Source organism: Perna viridis, chromosome 15 (genome assembly GCF_037379345.1).
Source record: "Perna viridis isolate PV_CMFRI_1.1 ecotype Kerala chromosome 15, ASM3737934v1, whole genome shotgun sequence".
Classification (NCBI taxonomy): domain Eukaryota; kingdom Metazoa; phylum Mollusca; class Bivalvia; order Mytilida; family Mytilidae; genus Perna; species Perna viridis.
The window spans coordinates 8,534,740-8,561,171 of NC_142459.1; the positions used below are offsets into that span (position 1 = coordinate 8,534,740).

General features: G+C 34.6%; 1 protein-coding gene across 1 annotated transcript; it reads right to left on the reverse strand.

Annotated features, from left to right (window-relative positions):
- Positions 1-26,038, reverse strand: LOC148596816 (uncharacterized). Its single transcript, XM_088563252.1, has 15 exons — positions 25,739-26,038; positions 23,259-23,339; positions 19,741-19,821; positions 18,528-18,602; positions 16,611-16,685; positions 15,627-15,701; positions 14,939-15,022; positions 13,293-13,537; positions 12,579-12,675; positions 10,469-10,630; positions 9,138-9,383; positions 7,970-8,178; positions 6,282-6,378; positions 2,971-3,132; positions 1-1,667 (listed from the first exon to the last, which is right to left on the reverse strand). Exons 1-15 carry the CDS (start codon positions 25,980-25,982, stop codon positions 1,414-1,416), a joined length of 2,187 nt encoding a protein of 728 aa, XP_088419378.1. The 5' UTR covers positions 25,983-26,038; the 3' UTR covers positions 1-1,413.
- Between the last annotated feature and the right edge of the window lie 394 nt (positions 26,039-26,432).

The window sequence follows — 26,432 nt, forward strand, 5'->3', positions numbered from 1 at the left end:
TACAATTTTACAATTTTATTTACAAATGAATTTTACGGAGGTAGACCTAAGGTAAGGGACATAAATTATGAAGTCAGTGATATGTTTGTATCATATTCAATTTCACCAAATGCTATCAAGCTTTCATTTGACACAGAATGAAATTAATCTAAGTTGCTTTGATGCTTACATGACATTTATATAAAATGCTGAATACAAACGTTTCCATGATTTTAAAGAGTTGTGTCCCTTACACTAGGTCTACCACTTTAAAATAATTATAATTATGATAACAGTATTAAATTAATCAACAATAATTTTAAACATAAACGTACTACAGGGAAAAATAATAAGTAGTGGTCTTTGTAAGAATCATGCTTATTCCGTAAAATGGGATACACTCCAAAAAGGCTACACATTTTATTTTTTTATTAGGTGGCTTTATGTGTCTTTATGATGAAATTTATAATTACTCATTCCAATCTGTCTTCTCTTTGGAGAAAATCCACATTGAAAATCGAACAGTTTCTATTATATTATAGTGTCATTTTCAGAGTTGTCTCCCTTAATTTTGAATTCCACAGTACATTCTATATAATTTATTCTCCTAAGAGCATGGGTTATACGAAAAACCACATGTTAATTAACTATAAAATTTTAAACAATATATCAAAGAATAAAATATGTAGGCTTTCCAACCATATATCATATTTTGCATGATTCTTAGCTAGAGTGCTACATAAATGAGGTATCCGTATATACATTGTATATATAACAAGTCGATTAAATGACATTGTATCTCCTGATCAAACAATGACGCTATTTTAACCTTCTTCGGCCTTGTCAAAAGAGAAGAGTTGCAAACATGGGCATACAAGAAGAAAATGGGTCCTGAGTTTTTGTATATATATATTAAGTTGAAGTCTTTATACAAATCAGACAGGGGGTGATTCATGCATGTCAAAAACCCACCAAATACATTTTTTTCTCATTCAGTAACGGTTACAGGCCGCAAAACCGGTCATACTTTGTCATTTGTGTCTTGCACTCTACTCTGGATGTAGATTGTTTATGAAATTGGCAAGCGTTACCGTTCTTGATTCGGTTTTATTAGGTTCATTGTAGTGAGAGATGAATGCATGGATTCTTCAAATCATATATTTAAATACAGGAAGAACTACTGCTATGTGAAAATACACGTCAGTTTCAGCCTTATGTAGACCGAAAAAGCATCATTTGGGATTTTCCTTACCATGAATCACTTTATCATGGGCCTTATCTGAATGTTATATGGAATGGTACTTATAGACTATATACTGTAGTTTATTGTAATGTCTTAGTTAAGGTCCATATTTGTTGCACACATTTGTCAGCTGCTATATAGTCACATATGAAAAGACCGATTGCTCTCCCCTTATTGCAAGAAGTCCAGAATCACTTCCGCCTTAGCATCATTGAAGCCCCTTTCAGTGAATAACGATCGCCCTTGAATTTTTCCCAGTTAACGCCATGATTGTGAGTGCCCATATCCGTTCCATGGGCGTAATATATTCCATTCAATGAGGAGTGACTACAGTAGTTGTACCACCACGCCCCCTCGTTGTCTTTGGCACATCCACCACTAGAAATAGAGTTGTCTTGATCTTTCGTACTGAATTTGTGCCCGTCGTGATAATCAAGGGCATCGCCTATAATACATGTACAAAGTAAATTTATCAATGAATGCAAACAGCTACAGAATACATTTACGTATAATTATATCCGTCATACATCAAAATTAACAAGTACAATTTTTAATAAAAGATAGCCAACGCATATTCTCGCTTTGTTAATACCTAAATCTAATTATGATTTTATTTGGTAAACTGTGTGATCTTTGTATTATGTTTCTTTTTTTCAATATTATTTTATTGGACCAACAAGTAAACTATTTCCAATTATTTAATTTATAAAAGATTATTTGATATAGAAAAATGATCAAAAATATTCCGGAGACAAATGCCCCCAACGGGGCCTTAAATTTTACGGTTACAGTTGTCGTATGAAATGCGAGGTTGTAAGCTACATCGGTTAGGATGCCATGGTTAAGCATCATAGATGTTTAATCGAACTCAATACCGACTGCGTCGGAAAAATTGTAGCATTATTTTGCCCTTCCATGTTCCTTGCATATAACAGGCCAAGAAAAAATATATATCTTTGTTATGTTACATTGGATGAAAAAATATGGAACGTAGGTTGATAAATTTAATTTATTTTTTAAATTATTTTATATACACACTTGTGGGAGGTTTTCTGGACTCTTATAGTGCTAACCTAAAATAGCGATATTTAGCAGTACTAGTAAAAGAGTAAGGTAGGTGGAAAAAATAGGATAAATAGGATAACCTGAAACAAACAAGTTTTTTTTCTGGCCTAAGTCTGAATTTTCTCTGACATTGCATTCCTTCTATTTTATGTTGACACATGTACTAATATATTTGGTTGAGTCCCGAACCATATGCCATACAAAACATTGCAATTTCAACTTTATTACCTGGTACCGCACTTTAAACATTTCATACGACCATGCTCACATATTGCCTACCATTTAATTTGTTTTTGGTATGCTAATATTATAAAAAAAAAAATGTCCAGAGAGCTCCTGTTTTAGTAGGGGAAAAGGGGAGGGGGCATTTCCACGCACAGTACTTATGATATAAGAGATGAAAAAAGGTGAAAGGCCTGAAATTCTCGTTCATTTACGGTTTTTTTAAATCATTTTTTCTATTATTCAAATATATCAAAACCGAAGAGCGATTTGTATTTAGTTCGTTGCTTCCGGGTTTATCAATATTATGCAGTTTGATTTAAAAATTTCCTATTTTGCGAAAAAAAAAAGCGTAGAAAGCAAACAGAAACTGTATTATTTCATCACCGAATTTGGGGAGGTTTCTCGTGAATTCGCGTGATCACGAGACAAGACTAACAAGCCCTTTCAAGCAAACTGACCTGCAGTGCCTCTGTATCCAGATATTGTCAGCATATATTTCGAACTTTCCGCACCAATCTTAAAACTGGAAAATTTAGCATAGGCCGTAGAGTTGTCCCATGCCAGTACATCCACCCGTAGTTCTGATGGCGTCTCTGTTAGGATGTGAATGTAGTCATTTCCTGCAAGTAAACAAGGCATACACTGGAATGGAGTCCACAAGCTACATTTCACGTAATCATGCAGAGGCGTGCCGAGATTCTAAAAAGAAAGGACCCCTGACTGGCCTAAGATGGGGCCCGGCTTTGTCATGGCGCAGTGATTTTATACATAATCAACTAAAGTTTTTCCGACCTAAGCTGTTTGTTTGTTTGTTGTTTGTTGGGGTTTAATGTCCGAGCAGCAATATTTCAGCTATATTCAGACGATGAACATGAAATTAATGATAAAATGAACATGAAATGATGATGAAATGAAAAAGGGATGGAACACAAGGACAATGGGGTCGACAAATTTTGATTGCCACTAGAAACAGGGAGAGGTGGGTAGGGTCGGGCAATTTAGCCTCCTGTGGCGGAGCCCTATGGTTCCTACTCCGGGAGAATACCACAGTAGGGTTCTTTAACGTGCGAGGAACGTGGCATCTTTCCCAACACGGTGCACCACTATGGTTTGCGGTCAGGTTTTCCATATTATAGCCTGACCATCCCAGCATGTAACACGCCAGGGGTACCCCATTCCACCACCTGGGGCACACATCCCAGTTGCTCTGTGGGCAGAGCGCCATAGCCCCCGGCTAGGGTTCTGAGCACTATTTAGTCGCCTTTTACGACAAGGTTAGCGCTGCTGCACACCTATTCTTTTGACACCCGGACCTGCACGGCGGATCCCCATTGGATCCCCATACGCCTCATCATGTGCAGCTACATGTACAAATTTTCCACTATGTTTGTTGCAATACATTACTGATATCATACATAATTATAATTACACACTGATAAAATCTGAATATTGATAGAAGGAAGATTTTATCCTCACTAAAGGATGCCTGTGAAATCGCGGTCGATTGAGCAAAGTGTGGACACAGTACTAATTTGACGGATCCAAACAAAATGAGTAATCATTGTAAAGGATCTACAACCATCTACATACACCAATGGTGTACATTTTTGTTCATATTGCTTTAGTGGTTTAAGAGGAGTTGGTACTTGGTTTTCTTTAGACCCATAATTTTTTTTTCGCGAGCGCGCAGCGCGCAAAAGTGTGTACTTTTTTGTGCATGTAAGCAAATTATCTTTTTCTTTTTTTTTAAATTCACATTACTTATTTTTTAACTATTCCTTACCAAATTATCTTTTCTCCAAAGTCAGGTTCGATATATATTTAATAACCTAAGAAAAAAAACCAAGCCCCCACCCCCGGAAGTTTAATGGTGCATCCCAAAGCATATTTTCATATCCTCATGCCATTGCACTTTCCTGGAAAATTGGTTTAATCAGAGACTTAAGAGGGTTTAACTAATCCCAGGTTTAATTTGACTCAGGTTTATCGGAGGAGCTAATGTTTTACGACGACGATGACGACACCGACAAACGCAAAGAGAAGATTTAAAAGTTGATATGGCCCGTGGAGAAAAAAAACTCCATTAAAATACACTTGCAATAAATAATTAGACTGCTCCAGACATGCGTTGCGCCAAAGACGTACTTTTGCAGCGATCGATTAATTCAAGATTAGCAGTCTCTACTTGTAACCCTGGTGCTGTTAGCTGCTTATCAGGAGGCTCTGTCAAAGCTTTCACTCCATGGCTAGTGGGCAGCAAGAGAGTAACCTTGATTTTTTATCAAAAATTTATCTTTTGTGCCAGTTAAAGGGGCCTTCTTGGTCTGGTTTGAGGGTGTTAACGTTTTTTTTTTCATTTTTGATAACCTTCATACATTGTACAACATCAAGACACAGAAGATGAATTTTGCTCGAACAGAACTTTTTATCATACAATGTAATTAATAAAAGAAAACAACTACATGTATACCAGACTTGATACTACATTTTTTAAGTCATTCTAAATGTGTGAAAATTGAAAATGTCATTTCCTGTTTGTGATTGATGATCCAGTCGTTTTTTGTTTTTGTTTTATTTGGTTTTGTTTGTTTGTTTTGTTTGTTTGTTTTTTTGTTTGTTTGTTTGTTTGTTTTTTTTTTGGGGGGGGGGGGGTAGGTGAACACCCTTTAATTTTCTTATAATAATAATTCAATATTTTACTCAAAACAATGGGTAGGGGGTTTACCAGTCACGACAGTTTACACATAAAAAGGTGAGGGGTCCTGACTTAGGGCGCAGATGTTTACACATAGAAGAGGGAAGGTTTGTTTCGACAGGTTCTACGCCTTTCCATGTCTGGACAGTTTTCACCTCAGAAAAATGGTGGATGTCGTTTAATTAAGCAAAAGAATGACCGTACAACACTGGTGTAACACGTACACACGATCCGGACAGTCCGTTGATTGAGCATGCGCGGAAGCGTATTATAACACACGGACCAATGACGGTCTCCGAATTGGGTTATTTCCCCAAAATTCGCGTTTTCCATAAAAAAAGATTGTTTCAAAGACAAATTTAGGAAGTACACAACACTACATTTATACCTCATATATCACAAATAGATTCGACCTTGTATGGTTTCAGAGAAGTTGCGGCTCAAAGAAATCGGTCTCTTCCTGTAGTAGTATAGATACACAGTTCAAAGTGTATATCGTTTTAACACTATATTTTATGAACGACAAAAGAAAAGGAATTACAAAATTTTGGAATATCACAACCCAAACACTACAAACAAAAATCTTTAAATAATTTAATTTCAGAAGTAATACGCTTTCTGATTGGATAAAAAAGTTTGTCCATCACCTCATAGACCAAAATTTGTAATGTGACTATGAAGTCATCAACCTGATTTAATGATTTAGTTTATTGAATTTTGATACTAAAATTAAATTATAAGGAACGACTGTTATAATTTTTTCGGTCTATTTGAAATAAGCTCAATGCCCATGGTGCATACTTGAAAATGAACTGCTACGCAGTTTATTTAGTGTGCACCATGTTACTGAGGTTATTTCTTGGTAGACAGAAAAAAAAGATATCAGTCATTCCTTCATTTATATGCGAAGATTTAAAAAGTCTATATTTTTTCTAAAGTTTTCATATGGAAACCTCCAAAGATCGGCATTACAACTAGGCGCGTACATATTTCTATGAATATCTGGACGGTATAATGAATTAACAACTTTGACACTACATATATGTTTGGTGTTTATTAAAAGTAGTCACTAACCTAGCCAAAACTCCCCGGTGAGGTTACCAAACCCCTTTTTGTACCAATCCCAGCCTCGGAAGAAATCTTCTGATCCGTCCAGTCTCCTCTGGAAAACCTTTAAAATATTGAAATGGTATCTACATTTCTTAATTATTAGTGATATTGTAGAAAAACATTTAAATGAAATTGATCGATAACTATGACGTCACAAAGCTATTTTTGGATGTGACGTCATTACTTACGATCAACTTTACAATTACGACTTTTTGTGAAATCGACGCAAGCTCATGGGTAAAATCACATACACTTTCTTGCATATACATGTAAGCCTAACAATGTTAGCAAGTGTTTGCAAGCAAGCAGTGTCGCCGGAAATTTAATTTATTGGATATTTTAGAAAAATGGATAGTATAGAGTTATGTTATGGCATTTTATTATATAGATAGTAGTGTTTTATCGAATGTTCCCAGTGAAATCAGTTTCGATAATTCACCCTGTGAAATAAGTTCGGTAATTTCACTCTCGGACTTTCTCCCGCCAAAAATTCACAACTTTAAAATGAATCCGCCGTTCACAAAATTTGAAATTTATGTTGAAAATAGCAGCGAATGGAAATCTATATAATAAATAGGATAATCAACTGGTTATCGTGAATAACCAAAATATGATCACTCGTGCCAAGAACGCTTGAGGATTTAACTCGTGCGCGGAACAAGTTCCGCACACTTGTTAAATCTATGCGTTCGTCGACGCTCGTGATAATATTTTGGTTATTCACTCCTTCCAATTAATTATCCTATTAATATTATATTTGTGAAAATTATTTTTGTTACATCTTCCGGAATTTCCGATGTAGAACGTATTGAAATCCGGAGGCCGATCTTCATTTTACTGTTTATTTCCGGAAATCGAAACGCTGCATTATAATGCAAACTCTTCTATTTTATGCTTTTCTTAACATTTTTATCATGTAGAACTAGATTTTTGTTATTTTTTATCCAAATTTGTACTCAAACGGTTATTTTGCTTTTAAATATTGAACCCATTGATGTTTTAATGACGAATCTCAATGCATTTGAACGGTGGACGAGGACCCATTCTCATAAAGTCACGGAGTAACGTGACGAGACTTACATACCCTATTAAAAAACTGCATTGTGTACAAACTGTTTACATTTCATTTTTCATACCCCATCACACGAAGTGGTGAGGTTTTATGAGATACCCTACGAAAACGGTTGTCTGCATGTACGTGCGTCTGTCCGTCCTCCGACGGTTTCCAGATAATAACTTTTCTTAAAAACTTTTCACAGATGTTGAATGTCATAAAATACAGGTTAAGTTTAATTTTCAGCAAAGATTTAAAATGTAGTATTTTAATTAGGCCATTTTGAACATTTTGCCATCCCGATTTTTTTTTCACCATAACGCGGTGGCCTATCACTTAATGCTTTATCAAAGTTCTATTTTCATGTTTGGTCTTCTATTATATACACATATATGTGAATCATTAACTTGAGATTGTTGTCAGGTTTGACTCCTGAACTTTATATAGAATTTACGGAACATGAAAAGATTGGAACAGCAGAAATCATGCCTCACACAAACAAAGTCGCCATCATGTATAATACTATTTTCAGAGTTAGTTGTCGGATGCTGAATAAAACCCCGAAAACACTGTCACATGACCTTGACTTTTGACCTACCGTCCAACCACCCCCATCCGTCTTCATATCGCAGTACACATTAAATGGTGACGTAGACACCCAATCAGGTTGAATACAGTACACGCCATTTTCGCGCTGTCCGTCATCGTACCACGCCTTGCAATCTTTCATACAAGATGACTCTGCTGTTGTTATCGACACAGCTGTTGTTGGTGCAGTTGTTTGAGTTGTGAACTCTGGTACTATACCTAGAATGTATAATTCTTATTTCAAATTTTTAATCTGCTATAAGGAAAGCTAGGAGGAATAAGTTAAAACCTTGGCGTTATAGAAGAAAAACTAACCCCTAAGCATATTACTAACCCTTTGGCATTATATAAGAATAACTAAACCCTTTACACTAACTCCTTAGCATAATAGAGTATTGCTAACGCCTCAGCATAATAGAAGCCCGTGCAGGTCCGGGTGTCAAAAGAATAGGCCTGCAGCAGCACTAAGCTTGTCATAATAGGCGACTAAATAGTGCTCAGAAACCAAGTCGGGGGCTAGGCGCTCTGCCCATAGAGCAACTGGGTTGTGTGCCCCAGGTGATGGAATGTGGTACCCCTGGCGTGTTACATGCTGGGATTGTTAGGCTATAATACGGAAAAACTGACCGCAAACCATAGTAGTGCACCGTGTTGGGAAAGATGCCACGTTCCTCGCACGTTAAAGAACCCTGTTGTGGTATTCGATAGGAGTAGGAATCTTTGCGCTCTGCCACAGGAGACTAAATTGCCCGACCCTACACATCCCTCCCTATTTCTTGTGGCAATCAAAAGTTGTCGTCCTATTATCGTTGTGTCTCATCCCTTTTTTCATTTCATCTTCATTTCATGTTCATTTTATCACCCATTTCATGTTCATCGCCTGAATATAGCTGAAATATTGCTGCTCGGGCGTTAAACCCCAACAATAAATCAATCAATCAATCATAGCATAATAGAATAGCATTATGGAGAAATTATTTTACTAGCGTATTAGCAAGATAGAAGAATTGCTAACCTCTTAGCATTAAAGAATAATAACTAAACCCCTAGCGTTATAGATGAATAACTAACCCTTAGCATAGGAGAAGAATAAATTTTTCTTAGCATAACAGAAGAATACTTACCGTAGCTTTATGTAAGAATAACTAACCCCTTAGCAAATTAGAAGAATTACTTACGTCTGAGCATCATTGTAGCCCGTTTCAGTGAATAACGATCGCCTTTAAATTTTTCCCAGTTAACGCCATGATTGTGGGTGTGCATGTTGGTTCCATCGACGTAATATTTTCCATTCAAGGAAGAATGGCTGCAGAATTTGTACCACCACGCCCCCTCGTTGTCTTTGGCACACCCACCACCAGAAATAGAGTTGTCTTGATCCTTCGTACTGAATGTGTGGCCGTTGTGATAATCAAGGGCATCGCCTAGGAAAAAATAAGCAAATAAAATCTATCAGTTTAAAATGTTTAAATCAAACTTATCTGAAGAGTCAATAAATCGGAACTACTCGGCCATTTCCGTTACACTAAAAATAACCTCGGATACAGATAGTAGAATTTCTTCTTGATAAAAAAAAAGTGATACGTGCATCAAAGTAGTTCAATCCACCAAGTTGCGCAAAAAAAAATTGTTAAGCATCATCAAAAATCTACAAAGAAATGATGAGCTTAGAAGTAAAGTACAAAAAATTCAACCAGGTTAACTCTAGGTTTAGAAATCTGGACAGATTATTCCGCCTGGTGCATCAGTAGTTTTTTTCTTTTGTGTAACAAGAAATGCTGAAGAGTAGTAATGAATGCACCTACTGTCCAATTTGGCCAATTTAATAGTATGTAGGTCTACTTTTTGTTGAAATTAGTGACTGAATATATGATATAATAACCCGCCAATCTCATTCCAGTTCAGATGACTTCTGATCAGCCAATCACATTTCACCATTCATGATTGTGAAAGCATTCTTCAAAGCAAAATACTCGCCGTTTCTGAACAGAATATTATAGTCTAGTATTATACATTATGCATGGTGCATAGTGTACGGGTATTTTATGGCCAAAATATTTTTTGCTACCCTACCTACCCTATTTTTTCATACCCTAAACATGTCTACTTCGGCTCAAGCAGCATTTAAGTCTTAACCCATTGAAAAATGCTCTTGGAAAAAAATATAAAAAATCCCAATTAACCTACAGCTGTACATACCCTATTTTTTCTTGCTGGTAGCAGGAAACAAGATTATTAATTTTTTAGCCTCACATGGCTTTTTTTTTTGGGGGGGGGGTGGGGGGAAACAAATAAAACAAATAATTTAAATAAAGAACAGCTCCTATTAATCTTTTATGGAAAACAAGAATACATGTATTAAAGATTTTTTTTAAAAGAATGAGGTTTACGATGTATTTGACACATGACCTGACATTTGTCGGAAGTGTATTAAAGGGAGAGAACAACCATGCATTTGTCCACCACGTTTACATAAATGTAGTTATAGTAAACACTAAAGCCAACTTACCTGCAGTGCCACTGTAACCGGATATTGTCAGAATGTATTTTGACTTTTCGTCGCCGATCATAAAACTTGAAAATTTAGCAAAGGCTGTAGAGTTGTCCCAAGCCATTAATTCAACCCGTAGTTCTGATGGCGTCTCTGTTAGGATGTGAATGTACTTATTTCCTGAAAGTAAAAACACATCTCGACATTCACATTGGCGACAGACTCTGTCGCACAAAGGAAAAGCACACTCGCGCAAAATTATGTTCTGTTGGAATGAGTTTTGGAGATGTATTAAAAACACGAAGCGACCTTATTTTAAAAAAAAAAACAAACAAGTAATTATCGCGATTTTTCTTAAATATCAAAGTAAAGGGCTAATTCTTTGACGCAGAAATTTAAGACTGAGCGTGTCTCTTCCCGGAAGCAACAGAGATAATACGTGATTTTGAAAAAAAAATTCAGAATAGAGAGGAACTATAGACTATTATTTGCATAATTTTTAACCAAATTATGAACGAAAAGAGGGGTATTTAAGCGATTTAGGTTAAAATCTTGCTGTAAATTGCTGAAAATACGCAAATTTTTCGACATTTAACTATACCCCGCCACAGTTATTACAAAAATATGAGAAATGTTCAAAACAGCTTAAATTCTGAACTAAATACGGAATTTAGTCTAAAATAAATTATATGTGAAAATGTATATACTACATTAAATTTACAGAAGACAAAGTCCCTATTGAATTTAACCTATGACCTTAGAACATGTAGGGCATTGCTATCAACTGGTATCATCTTTGAGAAGTGTTCAAGACATCGTAAATTCCGAACAACATACGGTGTTTTCCTTAAAATCGAACATGATGTATATTTTAATTAATAGGAGACTAATCCTCTATCCAAATCTAACGTACGAACTTAGAAACCGCTGACGGTCTTATTTCAGTCTTGCAGGAAGTGATGTAGGAAGTAAATACTATACAGTTATTAAATGGGTTGGATGTAATAGACCAGAATATTTGTCCTGAGGAACTGAGAATGACCAAGTGCAATAGAACACTTGATCATTCTCAATACCAACTGTTTTATTACCTAATTTGTCTATGAGATATAATAAAGAATGGAAATGGGGAATATGTCAAAGAGACAACCATTTGACCAGGAATAGGAAAATGACCGCTCCATCTTTACGAATTGGCAGACGAGAGTCACATCTACGTTTTTACACAGGGTTTTGTTTTGTGTGTAAATTCCAATTCAATGAAGCACTTAAAAAAGTTCAACCAATCAAAAGGCCTAGATAAAGGTCATTATGTGGTCTGTGCAATAGACTTCTCAAGGAGACTATTGCACCGTGCAATAGTACATCGACAATGCAATAGATCGCCCTGTCCTGAATAAATTTTGAAAATAGAGAAAAATATGTGTATATTTAATAAACAAGATAAAACTTAATAATTAGGTAATAAATCAATATAAGTAACTTTGGACAACTTGGAGTGCAGGCAAGTCGTAGATCCTAAACGAGGAAATGACACATATAAAGACCAAGTGGATTTATTCCTTGCAGTCACCTGTTAACCTTTTGAATGCTCAAAGATGGATTTCCTCCTCTTTTCAACTATTCTAAGAGGAATTTTAAGATTTAGCGTGACGACCTTTTTTGTAGAAATAACGGATAATTTTGCTAGAAATCCAAGTGCTAAGATAAAACAGATATAAAAGAGTAATCAAGGGAACCAAGGTTATAGCGGTAATCAAAAGAATTTAATCCAGGGACAAAGACCAGACATGGAAAACAGACACACAGATAGTATATGATTATCTGTTAATGGTTTCTATTCAAGATTTGAGTAATTAGTACACCAAACGGAGTAACTACTTGTTGATTGTTTGTCAATGATCATTATTTTACATACACATTGTATTTATATCAATGTAATAAGCCATTAAGAAAAGAATTTGATCAATATTTCTGCTAAGGGGAAGATATTGGGGAGAAATTTGTGAAAGAGGGAGATTTGTGTCTCCCATGTGCCTGACGGGGATTTTCTCAATAGAGGGAGATTGAAACCAAATCGAGGGTTAACAGTTATCTAATCACGTGCGTACTAGCCATGGGTACTAACCAAGCCAAAACTCCCCGGTGAGATTGCCAAACCCATTTTTGTACATATCCCAGCCTCGAAAAAAATCTTCCGATCCGTCCACTCTTCTCTGAAAAACCTGAAAAATAGTTTTCATCATAATTCTTAGAGTTTAATTTACGACATACAACCCAAGTGGAAAACTTCACAGAGCACAACTATATACTTTAATTAGTTTTCATACTTTTAAAGTTGTTACCAACACAACAGGCCGCTTATTTCAAGTGGGCGAACGTTAATGAATTCCATGTTGAATGTATGGCAAGCCAAAGTGGACAAAAATTAATATTTTGTAATATTAGAAAACACTTATTTTTGTCCACTTTGGCTTGCCATATGAATGGCATTTAGCATGCAGTTTGCTGGAGCTCTTTATTTTGAAGTAGCTATAGAGTCTCGGGTAACAAATTTCTATGCTTTTTTGGAGTTCTTAAGAAACTAGCAACTGGTATATGCGATATCTGTTTTATAAAGAACGAAGTCGACCTTAGCTCGCTAAAGATCTGATTATAAAGGACGATGGGACTACCCGTTCCACAGACAAGTCGTCCCTTTTTCTACTTTTACAAAGGGCGACTTCCAATTTAGATAAGGAATATATCTACTGAAAAGACCTTACTAGCTTATAAATAGTAAACTCCTTTAAACATAATGCCTTCTGGTAGGAAAGTAAGCAGTGCAGACGTTTACACTTACTGTCCAACCGCCATTATCTGTAGTCATGTCGCAGTACACATTAAACGATGACGTAGACACCCAATCAGGTTGAACACAGTACACACCATTTGTGCGCTGCCCAACATTGTACCACGCCCTGCAATCTTTCATACAAGATAGTGACAATGACGTCATTGATACTGGCGTTGTTGGCAATGGTAGTGATGTTGGAAATGTGAAGTTGAAGCCATCGAATCCTGGTATGATTCCCGGTACGTTAATCCCTAAAATCATAGCTCATTATCTAAAATTTCAGCAGAAAATAACAAACACTTTTACCGTTTTACAACTGAACCAATACAAACTACAAAAATGCCAATTACCAGTTATGAACAAAAGAAAAGACCAAATCTACACAAAATCCTTATTTTGGTAAGTATCAGGCAAAGGTAACAACAAAATTACTGAATACTAATCCGATCCACAATCAAGTCAAATCAAAATTAAATCTGACAAAATGGGTATTAGACCACCGGAGTAGATGGTACCGCAATGATCCTGACTTGGTACAGGCTTTTTAAAAGAAATTTTGGGTTATATTTAAGTTTTAAAGAGCACCAAACCTCATTCTTCGGTGGCGGTGTGAATATACATGTATGCTATAATGTCGAAATAGTGGTCACATCAGCACAAAGAATAATGTACAAAATGCAATCATTACTCGTTGTTATCGAAGAAACTGAATATTTTTTAAAGGAGGGCTGATAGCTGAAATCGAATTTAGTAAGAGAACTTTTGAGACGCATTTCCTCACGCATTTCTTAAAATACCTTAATCTTCTGTTTGAAGAGTCTGTTGAGAAGATATTTATGGCGTTTAGAGTAGTTAGTACTTGCTCTAGCGTAGCGAATCTGTTGTGAAATATAAACACCATCTGCAGGAGATGAAGGTAATTATATTTCTGAACAGGTAAGGGAAATTTATACTTTTAAAACCGAAATCGTCTTTTTTTAATCTATCTTAGTCATGAGATGACCACTTTTGTCGAATTCGAGATGTAGGTTCAAAAAGATGATGAAAAATCTGTTTCTGTTAAAATCTCTACGCGTTTTGCCTGATTCTTAGATCGAGAAGTACTTAAAAGACATTTAATAGGGATACGTGTGTAAATACAAATATTTCTCTTATACTAGTATTTTTATTTGTGAGGGAGATTTTTGCCATAGCCATTTGAAGCCACAACTTTTGTCACAATGTGATTATTATCAACTTTTTATCAATGCTTACCGTACCGGTGCACATGGTCCATGCTCCCAGGCTTTAGTTGAGTCCGAGTAGCTCATTTGCTTTTGTTACTTTGTATGTATGATTTTAGTTACTTTATGTTCTTTGTTGTGTATATCTGTTTTCCATGTCTGGTCTTTGTCCCTGGATTACAGTCTTTTGATTACTGCTATAACCTTGGTTCCCTTGATTATTCTTTCTGTAGTTTAATAATAGTTAAATGTCGTATTTTTACATTGTATCATCGTTAAATACGCATTATTGGGTTTGTTGATATCAGATTGTAGTTAACGCCCTATAAATCACCACGTTCTTAGAGGCTTTTCAGTGCGAGAGTCCCAAAATCTCGAGAATTCACGGAGACATATGACGAGATGAAAATGTAATGATTGTTCTCTTACCACTGATAGCCATATCGGTTAGATTCTTAAGATCAGCAAGAGCCTCTTTGATTTGTTCGCTTATCATTTGGATTTCCCTCTGTCCTAAAAGAAACAAGATACACGATATAAATATATATAGACAGAAACCAATTTATGTAGTTGTGGACTTAGTTCAAACCTTTCTTTTACTGCGTCAGTCCAGGGGTTAGAATTGCCCAGGTCACGAATAGACCTAATATTGTCATATTCAAAGAATTGAGAGATATAACGACACATTGCATTGTATTTAATATGAGGAAGGTAAAATCTTGAAAAATGCTTTCAAAGAAACATAAATTCAAACACCTTTAATAATTTTTGTCAGCCCTGTTATTATGAACTTCCAAAATGGTAAAAATTGTTATGATAATACACGGTTTTTATTGTCCTAATGTATTTTCCTAATTGTGTCGTAGTCTGAACTATACATGTATACATATATGTTTATGCCAAAATGTATGGCATTCGTGTGGAGATATATGTCGTTATAATCCGAAATTTGAGTCAAAATGATTTGGTCTCGCTGTCGCTCGGTGTTAAATAATCGAATATTAAAATGAATACAAATCTACCCCCTCCGCGTATTATTTTTTAATTAAAGTATGAAGGGGGCTTCTCGGCCACGATTTTATTCCTGATATTGTCACAGTATTATATCTTTATATACCTTTGTTTGTACTGTTTAAAAGATTTGCGATTTTTCCCAACACATCTTGTCTCGTCCTATTTAGTTTGTCAATAGCTGAAAAACAGTTTAATAATCAACATCATTTACAGCAAAAAGTTATTGTTAGGCCAAGAAATAAAAGTCGTGTTTCCTGTTACCAGCAAGAAAAAAGTAGGGTAAGTAGGTGGGTAATTTATTTTTATTTTTTCAAATCATTGGAACGTTTGTATTCACCAGTTCACATCAATCTTATCTAAGAATCAAAGTAACTTTAACTAATTTTATTCTGTTTCAATTGAAAGCTTGATATGCTCTGATGTAATTGAATATGATACAAACATATCACTGATCTCAAGAGTTACTTCCTGAAATGTTTTTAACCAAAATTGTCATATCATAAAGGAAATAATAAGATACACATATTTGTACGAAACTTTCTGATTGATCATGTTTGCCTAATACTTTATATGATTTTTTAGTCGTAGAATGTGTTTGGGTACCCACGGCATGTTTGTTTGTATGTATGTGTGTATTGTACGGTATGGTTCGTATGTACAATTGAGATCAGTTCTAACCTCTCAGAAGAGGTGCGCTAAGACAGTTCTTAAAGTGTCATAAAACAGTTCCGATCGAGAACCAGCTCTTCCAACTGTTCTGCTAGCAGAACCGGCTAAACGAGAACAGTTCTGCTTCTAGAGTCAGCTCTTGTGACAGTTCTTGCAGAACCGGCTCTACGAAAACAGTTCTAGTTGTAGAGACATCTCTACAGTTCTATAGATAAAGCCTGCCCTGGTAGAACTGCCTGAAGAGTAAGGTTTAGAACTGTCCGAAATTTGCTCTAGATCTGTCATAAAACAGTTCTTCTACATGTAACTGTTCATTCACTAAAATTGACAGAGGTTAGAAATGGAGGGGTTAGAACTGATCTCATCTGTCTGTCTGTCTGCTTGATTTGTGTTAGTTTTTCTACTAGAAAAACGATACCGTTTCTACTGTTGTTTTGTAATGCTTCCTTAACAATATCCACCTCAGTCCTTATTTTTTGTATATCAGCTTGATCTAAAAATAAAAATAAAATTTGAATGCATAATTAGTATAAAGTTGACAACATAAGAAAGTATGTCATCGCGAATCTTTCAATACACGTACTTCGATTTCGGCTCTTCACATTAACGTGCAAAATTGATCTCTTGGCCCCCTCCCTCTAACTACGAGGCGCCGAATGGGACTCTTGTGGTTTTGTATTAAAAATTCAATGTTGTAATGACAAAGTAAATTTTGTTCAACAAAATGAGTTCATATTAACAAAATTAAAAACATACTTCAAATTTGAATTTTCTCATAAAAAGTAATCTTTCATTGGACAAAAGTTATTTTTGTCATGACAAAATTCATTTTTATATCACATATTTTTATTTTAATATACATAATTTGAATATTGGGTAACTATAGTCAGTTCTGTATGCGAATTAGTTTAGTTTGGATTCTGTGAACTAATTTATAAACAAAACTGAGAAATATATACATGTAAGACAAAATTGAATTTTGTCACAAAATTCAACTTTGTGTTTGCAAAATTGAATTCTGTCATAACAAAATCACTTTTGCATGCACTTTAAAACAAAAATCATTTTTGGTAAGACAAAAGTCTATTTTGTGTCACAAAAATCAATTTTATATGTAAATTAGGTTACAGAATCCTTTGGATATGCAAATGATTTCTCTCATCACGATTTTGAAAGAAGGTTTTTAATTGAATACAGTAAGCGCGGGACTCACAGACGCAGGTTTTCGTTTACTTTGAGCAAGTACATATCATATGGGTGATGACCTATTCTGTAAAAGTAAGTAATACCTGATAGAGTGTAACTTAATTTTGCAGAATAGCGCAAAATTCTTACAAAATCGTAATAGAGAAAATTTATTTGCATATCCAAAGGATTCTGTAAATTAATTTTCATACAAAGGACCTCTGTCTCACAAAATTAAATTTTGTGGCACAAAATTGACTTTTGTGACACGAAATAGAGTTTTGTCTCACAAAATTGATTGATTACTGACACAAAATAACATAGTTTTGTACGACATAAACGATTTTGTTATGACGGAATTTAATTTTGTGTACGCAAAATTAATTTTGATTACAAAAAGATCAAGTCTCATTCAGCGCCCCGTACTAACAGTTACACCCCTTGAAACGTTCACATTTCCCATTTTCGCGTTTGAGCATATTTTATCGTGCTTATATCTTTTTGCGTTCGTTCAAACGCACGATAAACACGATAGAAGGGTCCGTTTAAACACGCTAGGAGCGTTCGTTTAAACTCGCGACATGAAGCGTTCGTTTAGCGTGCGTTTGGGTATCGTGCGTGCGGAAAACCAAAACGTCTCTAGGAGTATATATTACATGTACATGTATATACTATCAAATATTTTCTCGACTGGTATGAGAATGGGGAGATGGTACATTACCAATAGACAACGCTTGTAGACTGCTTTATGCTTAATAAAAAAAACCAAACAAACAAAAAAATAAGGTGGTAAAAAGTCCCACTATCATAAATGGTGTACCCGGGCTTTCCTTGATTCCTTTATGCAGAAAGTATACGTCATGCTGACCTTTTGGTAAATCATGCTTTGACTCGTATATATTCTTTCACGTTCAAAGTAATAACATAAACTTCTGTATTACTACGCTTTACTCTCCTATATTATACGCTCTGAATTTAGTACTATTGGCAATGAACTGTGTGTAAATAGATAAAGTATACCAGATTAAACGAACTAATATCACTAAAATCACGAATTATTATTTAAACTCTGTGAATCTATGAAATATAAGTTTATGATATGCCGATTCACCCCAGAGCCGGAACCGGAAGCTGTAGATACGAAACTTACCACCTGTACAACTCATCAAGGCATCGTTTATTAAGTTGATCATTTCAATGCGTGACTTCCGTATGGACGTTAGATCTAAGAAAAGAAGGAGAAATTGACACATCCTGTAGAATAGATAATGAAAATTTAGGCAAGAGATATCCGATATATGTTTATATACTTATTTTCTTATAAGTAGCTTTAATGGAATGGTTGTTCAATCGAAATGTGTTAAATGTTAATTCAAGAGCGTACTAGTATATTTTGTTTCTTATATTATTATTATTTAAAAAACAAACAACAAACAAACAAATTCTTTAATTGCTAATTTAGCGTCGTACAGGGCAGTGAATTGTACAATGTAAAATTTAATGTACAGATAGCCAAAAGTTTTAAATTGATACAGAATCAAATACATATAACAGCTGTATTTTTCTTTTCTTTTATTTTAAACGAAAAATGTTAATCGGTATTTCAAGTTGAAGTGTTCCTTAATAATTGTTCTTTTGTCTTTCCGCTCGAGTTTCAAGGATGATATATAATCAATTTGAGAATGTATTTTGCTTTAATCGGTAGGGTGCAATACTTTAGTTTCTCTCCACATGTTTTTTACAAAATAATACACTGCATTTCCTCCCAGGAATTAAACCGTTCGGATAAATATTAATAACTTCTATACTGCATTTTAGGAAAGGTTTCAAGTGGTCCAACTCCCACTTCAACATGATATTGTAGTATTTACTCAACAAAAATAAATAAATAAATAAAATAAAATAAAATAAAACCATTATATACACGTTCAATAAGCAGCATATATCCTTTTTTCTGCGTATCAAATTTACATTAATTCAATTCCTGGTAATGTTTGTCAGGGTTACATGTACATGTATGTGTTTAAAACGATTGAAAGCAGTCGGAACTACTCGGCCGTTTTCGCCACACTAGAATAATCTCGGAGGCAGTCTTGACTGGTTTGACGGAATTGTACATATCAAAGTGGTTCATCCACAATGAGACGCCAATAATTTTATTTAAATACGCAAAGATTCGGAGCGAAAAGAGGAGATTTTATGTCATGGTAAAAAATCAATCAGTTCAGTTACAAATGTACGATTTAAAATCGAACCGAATTAATATTGGACGGATTTTATTCCGCCTGTTTAACTAGAAAGGCTGAGTTGTTCCGATTGGGATCAAAATATCGTGCATTATCCGGATAGGATGATTTTGGTACCTTCGATGCTGGAGTTTTTGTTCAGTTCTACCATATGGTAATACTTCTCAGCTGTCCTAATTGTTTGTGTAGATTCTGAACCTAAATGAGAAAGTAAGAATGCTGCATGTTTTTCTTATAGGAAATGCAATGATCCCACCTGTGTATATGGTTTTCTTTTGGCGTCGCGCACAAAGTTGACTTCAACTGCAATTTGCGCTATTTCAAGTAGTTTAATGCACTCGTGATAAAAATAATTTTGGAGAACATTTTTTTCATGATAAAATAGCAAATACCAACTATTTTATTCCACTCATTATGCTATCACTTTTATTATATATAAAACATGAAAATAACAGACAGAAAGCTGTAAAAAAAATACCGGGAAACTTATAACAATATGCGACAATAAAAAGAAGTATTTGCCTATCACTTCCAAAAAAACTTAACAGATTTTCCAAATTTTTTATGATAGAATTTCGCGGATTGGACTATGACGTCATACAAAATTTTACGCAAAAAAATCAAAAATGGCCACGGAATATGTGATCGAAAAGTGGTACGACATGCGTAAAAAGTAGATACTTAGAGGATCAGTATTGAAAAATGGAAGAATCGGTAAGATAATACATGTTATCGCTATTTTATATTTCAAAATAGGTTGCATGTTCTTAGTGTGCTTTTCAATAGTTTTTTAAATCTCTGCTTAAATATTGTTGCTTCAACTATTCAGGCCGAACACCTTTTTAAAGTCAAAGGTTACATCTTGTTACAATTTTAAGTAATTACGTTTTTAAGACAAATTACTGTATTAGTGTCACGATTCAGTCGCTTATTTTTATCGTTTCAAAGGTCATAGCATATATCTATTTTTATTCCGAGAATGTTCATATGTTATACTATTTTGTACTATAAAAAGAAATCTTTTGAACAATTATGTTAAAAGATATGTGATAAAATAAATGTCCAAAGTCTTGTTATGAGTTTGTTTTCTGGGGGAAAAAGTGAAGTCATGCACGGAATTTACGTCGCAATTCACAAATTAAATTTTCAACAGGCAAGCAGGAAGTTATCATCAGCGGAAAGAATTCGACTGAACAAAGAATTAAAATTGCAAAATTAAAGAAGACAACAAAAAGAAAATCCTACCATAAAAATAAACCAATTGCAAAAGAGAATTCAAGGGTATACAAGGACAACGCAGGGGCAAAAAGACAAAGAGAATATAACGAAAGAAAAAAAAGGGAGATAAAAGACGCAAAAGAACTGACTACATGAAACTTTATAGGAGGCATTCCAAAATATCAGAATATTCTTATAATTGTGAAGATGATGTTGTATTTTCTGCCAGAATGGAAAAAGCAAGGTAGGCCTGTAATAGGACAATACTATACAGTAAAAAAAATTATAGAACTTCAGTGAGTTCATGATACCACACATACGGGCCCATAGATGTTTTCTTCAGACAAGACCAAGTTACTATACCAGAAAAGAGTCCCCATGACAAATTTCTGTTGAAATAAATCTAAGCTAACCAATCAACAGAATTGGTAAGAAATCCGTAAAAAATGATTCGCTATCTCGCTACCCAGGCTATATACATGTATAGGCCTACATGTAACTCAATAATTTTCAAAGAAGCCCCCCACCCCCCTTTTTTCCCTCCATGAAAAGTGGTTTCCCTTGAATGCATTCTGTGATAATCAAACTCATCCTAGTACAACTACAGCTGCCAAAATGAAGGTATCGGTTATGACGCAATGACGGACGCTGACAGTCAGGAAAAACAGTATACCATATGTAAGAAGTTGTTGCGTGGAGGTATAAGTAAACCCATATTAAAACTGTTGATAAAAACTTTTTTGAGATGGCGCATGCTCGTAGTCCTCAAGATGCAGCCGGTGGTTTCACAAAAAAGCAAGCTGATTTGTCTGTTATTCGTGGGCAGCATGTGATTCAAAATGCACATGACCTGTATGACATTGCAACAAAACATCTTTGTAAAACTGCTGATGATTCAAAATGCGCACGAAGGATTTTCTGTCATATCGACTCGATCAATATAATTCACCAGGTATTTTCTACAGAATTAGAAACAGTAAAAATTAGAAAGTTGTCGTGGTATACGTGTGAAAAATGTTTAAAAACAGATTATGACGATTGCATGAATGTTGACCAAATTGGCTTTTTATCTTAAAAATGACTAAAGAAATTGCTGATCAGGAATCGAAGAAGTGGAAGTTGCTGATGACATTGAACACCATTACGACCTTGTGTCGAATGGAACATTAATTGCCGTTTAAGCAGACGATGTTAATGTTCTTTATTATCTTGCTAAAGCAAGTAAACAAATGACGATTCTTAGGGAAGAGTCAACTGACAAATGGGGGATAACATACCCTCCAGGAACAAAAATAATACACGGATATTGTTTCAGAATGGTGAACAAAAATCCACTAGTACAAAAACTGATAAAGCATATTCCTGCTATTGTTCCCGCGCTTTCTGTAGTGTAAATATGTTCGGAACTAGAACTGGGTGACGACGGAATAGTTTCTATTGACGATTCCCTCCATAGAAACATACTGTGCTGCCTTGATGAGTCAGAGGTCGACTAAAATTTTAATAACGGTTAATAGAGTTGTGTTTATTTAAAAGGAGAGTAAAAGGCAGGTATTTGATTGTTACTATGATAAATTTAATTCATACTCATATTCCAAATAAGGCTGTCCGAAAAAGAAATATTTTCAAAACAATGAAATTTTATAAAATCACCCCGCAATTGATGTTGAATAGTACGCAGACATTAAGTCATATTTTATGCAGACATTAGGTCATATTTCGAAATTCTCTGTTTGAAATTTTGGTTTAAATCACCGCGACTTTAAGTATTGAAAGGATGAAAATTTGTTAGTGCCCCGATTAATGGTACCTTAGAAACTACAAGTTTTTTGGCCTGATATTTGATCTATTAGGACAACATCCATACCCAGTATTTCAACTTATGATATTAATCAAGAGGGTCACAATGAACAGACCCTGAGATACCATTAAAATAAGCCAGAATTTTAATAGTACCAATACTTCGAACTCTCCAACTCCCAAAATACATTCAAATTTAAGTCTAGAAAAATATTTCTATTCGCTTTTTATTCGTTATAAATTTGAAGTTTCCTTCAAATTTACCAAATGAATGACCTCAGCTTTTTAAAAATTTACTCTTGTGATAACTGTAATTTTAAGTTAGTCGCATATTTTTGCAATAATTAAAACATCGCAATAATATAACTACATAACGCATAACTAAATGTATATTAACAGCGGAAATCAAAAGCATGTAATCCAGTGACAAAGACCAGACATGGAAAGCAGACAATCACAACAAAGAACATAAAATAACTAACATAATACATTGAAAATAACAAAAAGAAATGAGCAACTCGGACTCCACTAAAACTGGGAGCATTGACCAGGTGCACCGGTAGGGTAAGCGTTCCCTGAGAGGATAAAACGTTAATTAAATTAAATTATAATCTTACCGCTGACATCAGAGTCGTCTAACGATGTATTTCCATGTTCTATTAAAACTGGTGGTAGTTTGAGTCCGGCCTGTTTCGCACCTAGAGTAGTTTGTTAAAAAGAAAAGCAATATATGAATTTGTTGAGTACTTCTCTGTCTAAGAATTAGGCAAAATTTGTATAAGGTATGGCATTTGCTATGAGAAAATGGCGGAAACTTTCCCCGCACTTTTTCCCTATACGTGTATAAGCAGTAAAAAAATATCTTCGTCACAGATTTTTCAGGATAAATTTAAATAGCTTTTCGGTTATTTTGAGCAAAAAAGATTATATTGAGAAAATTGATGTACCACCCATTGCCTGATTCTTAAACGGAATGGTACTTCGAAAGCAATGTGTCATTTTTTTCCTGCAACATTTTGAGATAAAATATAAAAAAAACATCAAAGAACAAAAATCAAGATGGATGGAAACTAGAACGGTAGGGGCCGATAAATTTATATAAGCCTTTGGGCGCGCTTCGACCAAAAAAGTTTTACAAACTTTTGCCTTAAACGACAGAAATTCACAGCCAAAAGAAACGCGCGCAAAGCGATATTGTTGTGCGTTACTATAAATACTAAGCTTAAGCTGACTTTTTTATCCCGCTGGGATTGTTGTCTCTTTGGCATATTCACCATATCCATTCTCTTAATATTTGTAAGTAACACGTGTATTAGGAAACAACATACCAAAAACGGACAATGGGTTTACAAACAGAAAGACCATAATTACAAGTCTTATTATTACATGTATCATGTCAAGTGACCATTAAGATTCTTTTTTAAATTGCCGTTAATCGCTTATCACACTCAAATAAGTAAACCTTTTCAAGTGGCTGTTTGTTACTCAAAGCTTAATTAATAGGCGACTGTCTGGCTTGGTATTTAAGCTGGACAAAAAAAAAAAAAAAAAAAAAAAAAAAAAACAAACAACCCTAAACAAAACAAAAACAAGATGGGTTTAGGCAAAACCATTTTCTTTTTGATGGAGGGAGAGGCTGGAATTTTATGTTGAGTTATGACTTTTTTCACAAGCACGAAAATATTTTTTTTCAGCAGCTGGAGTGAAATATTTGAAAATCTACTTTGGCTAAAATTTGGAAGATTTTATGTTTTTTTTTTTTTTTTCAAAATAACCCCCTTTTAAAATAGTCAGTGCCTTGAGAAAGAAGAGTACGACTGTTTTGAAAGTTCAGATAATATGTTATCATGAACAAGTTTTAGGGTGAAGCCACCTATACCAAAATCTTTTGTTTTTCTTGTAAACAACAAATGCTACATTTCTGTGAATCCCTATAATATTTTATTGTAAAATCTCCGCTTTCATTTGTGCTGGTTCCTTATGTAAATTGTACACAGATATTCTCTACTTTAACATTTTTCATTTATATGTTTTTTTTTGTCATCTTCATTTCCAAATGATATGTAAAGAAACTCGAATGTTTTAAAGGTAGATCGGTACTGTTTCTCATTATTTTAAGTTGGCCTTTTGTGTACCTAATTAATTAAATACTTCCGGACACTGTGATTGGACAGATTGTGTTGATACCCAAAATGTTTTATTAATGCCAGGCTCTAACATTATTATACTTTTAAAAAATTGCATAGTATTTTTTAAAAACCATTTTATATAAATATTATGAATTTTTAAAATTTATAAGCCATATGCAGAAAAAGGGGAAACCTTGACCAAACATCATCTGCTTAAAATACCAAAGAATCGAGACGTTTTTGCTACGACTTTGATCGCAATTTTGGTTAGAAAAATGAAGATATTACTGGAAAAAAGTCAGTTATAGCTCGGTCATTGTTTTAAAGGTGTGAAATTTTCAAAAGTTTCACTATTGTCGTCTATGGGAAATAAATAGTACCGTTCTACCTATAGACGCAACGTATGCTAAAACCGATGTATGTCCCGTTCTGTATAGGACATCCGTCATAGGACAAAACGGACCAAGATCGATATTGGACCATTTATTCTGTATTGTCATGGTTCGGCAATCTTCCTGTATACCGTATTGACTGTTATATTGCTATCTAAGTGAATAGTATAGATTTTAATACATTGTAAATAATATATAGTATTCCGGCAGTATAGCTGAGAAGGAAAATATCAGACAATTAGAATAAAGAGCAGTTTAAATCAAGGAACCAGGATTCGAGCAGAAATCAAACGAATATATTTCAAGGATAAAGACAAGGCAGGGGAACAATAATAGACAACAAAGAACATGTAATAACCAAAGAAACTAAAATAAATGAACTACCCGGATTCCAATAAAAACTGGAGCATGGACCATGCCCCCTCCCCGGTAGGGTGATCAATGGATAAATGAAAAAAATGCCGAGAAATGTAGGTATTATAATGTCGGTAAATACGTCTCGACTGAACAACTGCTCTTATTCTTTAACCATTTATTTATTAAATAACAAATGATATAATTTGCTGTCATACTTACGCTGTGTTTGTCTCGGACATTTTTGCTGTAAAATTTTATCCATGCCGGACGAATAAATTGGCCAGAGGATACATATTGTCAATATACACCCAATCAACAGTCCTACAATTGTACAAATCACAACTCTGTATTTTATCCAAAATGATTCTTTCGGTTCGTTTGTTTGCAACATTTCCATTTTATGAATCCGTGGCTGCTCATTTTCTCTTGCCGTGTAATCGTTTTGTATGAGAAGATCGTCCATCGTGTCCCAAATACTGGTGGTAAATACATGTATACTGGAGTTTACACATACACGTAGTATTTATGTACTATTTCAATGACACTTGTTATTACACCAATCAGGCCAAATGAAGTGGCAGGATTGTATATAGTTGTGCAATACTAAAAAAAGAGTTGTAATTGTACTATGCTGAAAAGAGTGTCAAAATTGCGCCACCCACTTGTGTACCTAACGGTATGTTATTCAAAAATGCACATTAATGTACAAAAGACACGATGAAAACAGTTACTACATTGCTCACACGTAGGGATACATGTACCACATAATACTTATCGATTTCATATTAAAAATCTCTAATTGATAATTCCCCCCCCCCAAATCTTTACTCAGAATTTAAAGGGAAATATACATTTGTAGTGGTGGAAGAATTAATTAAACGTCTAAATATATTCAACATCACCAAATGATGAT